The sequence below is a fragment of the Pteropus vampyrus genome, unplaced genomic scaffold (assembly GCF_000151845.1).
Source record: "Pteropus vampyrus isolate Shadow unplaced genomic scaffold, Pvam_2.0 Scaffold147, whole genome shotgun sequence".
NCBI lineage: Eukaryota > Metazoa > Chordata > Mammalia > Chiroptera > Pteropodidae > Pteropus > Pteropus vampyrus.
In genome coordinates this window covers 623,349-624,924 of record NW_011888928.1, presented here as the reverse complement: position 1 = coordinate 624,924, position 1,576 = coordinate 623,349, and the positions used below count along the sequence as shown (strand labels likewise).

Below are 1,576 nucleotides of genomic sequence, written 5' to 3'. Positions count from 1 at the left end.
TATCCGCAGCCTGTTTTTAACTCCCACCTGTCATGTTGTCCAAAGAATCGGGCATCCACCTGCCCATCTTTATCCCTCAGAGCTTTCGCAGGCCAGAAAGGAAACCCCTTCAGTTTTGCCCAGACCAAAGGATGTGGATTGCTCTAGGAAAAGAAAAAACAAAATCCCGAGTTGGTATGTATTTCACAAAAAGAAACACACGTAAAAAGCTTGGTGTGTGAGGATAAAGCAAGGTAGAGGTGATACACGTGACAAACTGAATGAGGATAGTTTCAGGCAGGGTCTCCCCGAGTGGTGTTCCCCGGAAGGTGTGGGGCCAGTAAGCCTGGGCGAAGATGAACATGGGGTTAAAATGATGAAACCAAGAACTTGACACTGACAGAACTGGGCTTGGATCCTGGTGGTGCTGCTATTACCTGGGTGACCATGAGCAAGGGATTCTACCTTTCTGTGGAACACAGACAGTAATACCTACTACGCCCTCTGTTAAGCGGGAGGATTAATTGCTTGTTTTACTTAGCACGGAATAAGGGGCAGTATTAGCCACCTTTATTTTTTATTGAGGGCTACTCAAAGTCTTACCTATTCAGGTGTTAATCTCCAAAGGCAGAGAGAGACATGAACTACGTTCTCAATCCTGCCCCCCACCATCACCACCAGCCCAGCCCAAAACTGCATTTCTCTCCACAGAACACTAGTTTAGACAATGTAAATCCATGTAAATGAAACAATCGGTTATCGCTCATCTGCATTACTCTGGTGACTGCCCCCTCTCTCTGATGAGCTCCCTTTCACTCAGACTCCCGCAGTCTGCCCCAGCTAATAAAACCCAGTTATCATGATGCTACCTTTGACACATGAACTTGCAGCTGGAGAGGTTTAATCCTACCTGCGTTACTTTCACTCTGCCATCACTTTATCAGCAAGACATTTATTAATTTAAAAACTTCATCCCAAGTTTCATCAAATAAGCCACCTGGAAAAAGCTGTCTTGGGTAGTCATCTGGGCATAGAGTTCAAAAAATGAAGTAAAGAAAGGAAAATCCAACTTACACAAGGCTCGCAAAACCAGTTATCTCGTTTTTGGCAAGCAGCTAAATAACACTCCGGACATACTTCAATTTCATTCATCTGTAAAGCAAAAATATGTTAGAATGTGTCATCCCAGGAGCCTTACACTTCTAGGCCCTCGAGAAATGCATGATGATATTTGGCAGAAGAGATTAGCTAAACCAAGTCATACAGTGGGAAACTACCTCTCACCAATCACTACACGTCCACCAAGCCCAAGCCACCATCATGCCTCTCTGTCTTCCAGCTTCCACTGTGGTTCACTCTTCACACATACACAGCAGCCAGAGCCATCCTCTACAAACATAAATCTGATCTCGTCCCTCCCTTTATACTGGTGGTTCTCCACCGGGGCAGTTTAACCCCTCTGGGAACATTTGGCAATGTCTGGAGACATTTTCGGTTATCAAAACGCGGGATGGAGGAAACAGTTGCAACAAGGATCCGCGATGCACGAGACAGCACCTACAACAAAGAAGTCTGCAGCCTCAAAGGGCAGTAGTGC

General features: G+C 45.6%; 1 protein-coding gene across 42 annotated transcripts in view; it reads right to left on the bottom strand.

The window, feature by feature from the left end:
- The window catches only part of ZMYND8 (zinc finger MYND-type containing 8), a 109,874-nt gene that overhangs the window by 52,485 nt on the left and 55,813 nt on the right, over positions 1–1,576 (bottom strand). For all 42 annotated transcript variants that reach the window (XM_023536079.1, XM_023536092.1, XM_011369264.2 and 39 more), the window contains 2 exons: positions 1,054–1,131; positions 28–143 (listed from right to left, as the gene is read on the bottom strand). In XM_023536079.1, coding sequence (XP_023391847.1) covers positions 28–143; positions 1,054–1,131 — 194 coding nt within the window. The remainder of the gene's footprint in view (positions 1–27; positions 144–1,053; positions 1,132–1,576) is intronic.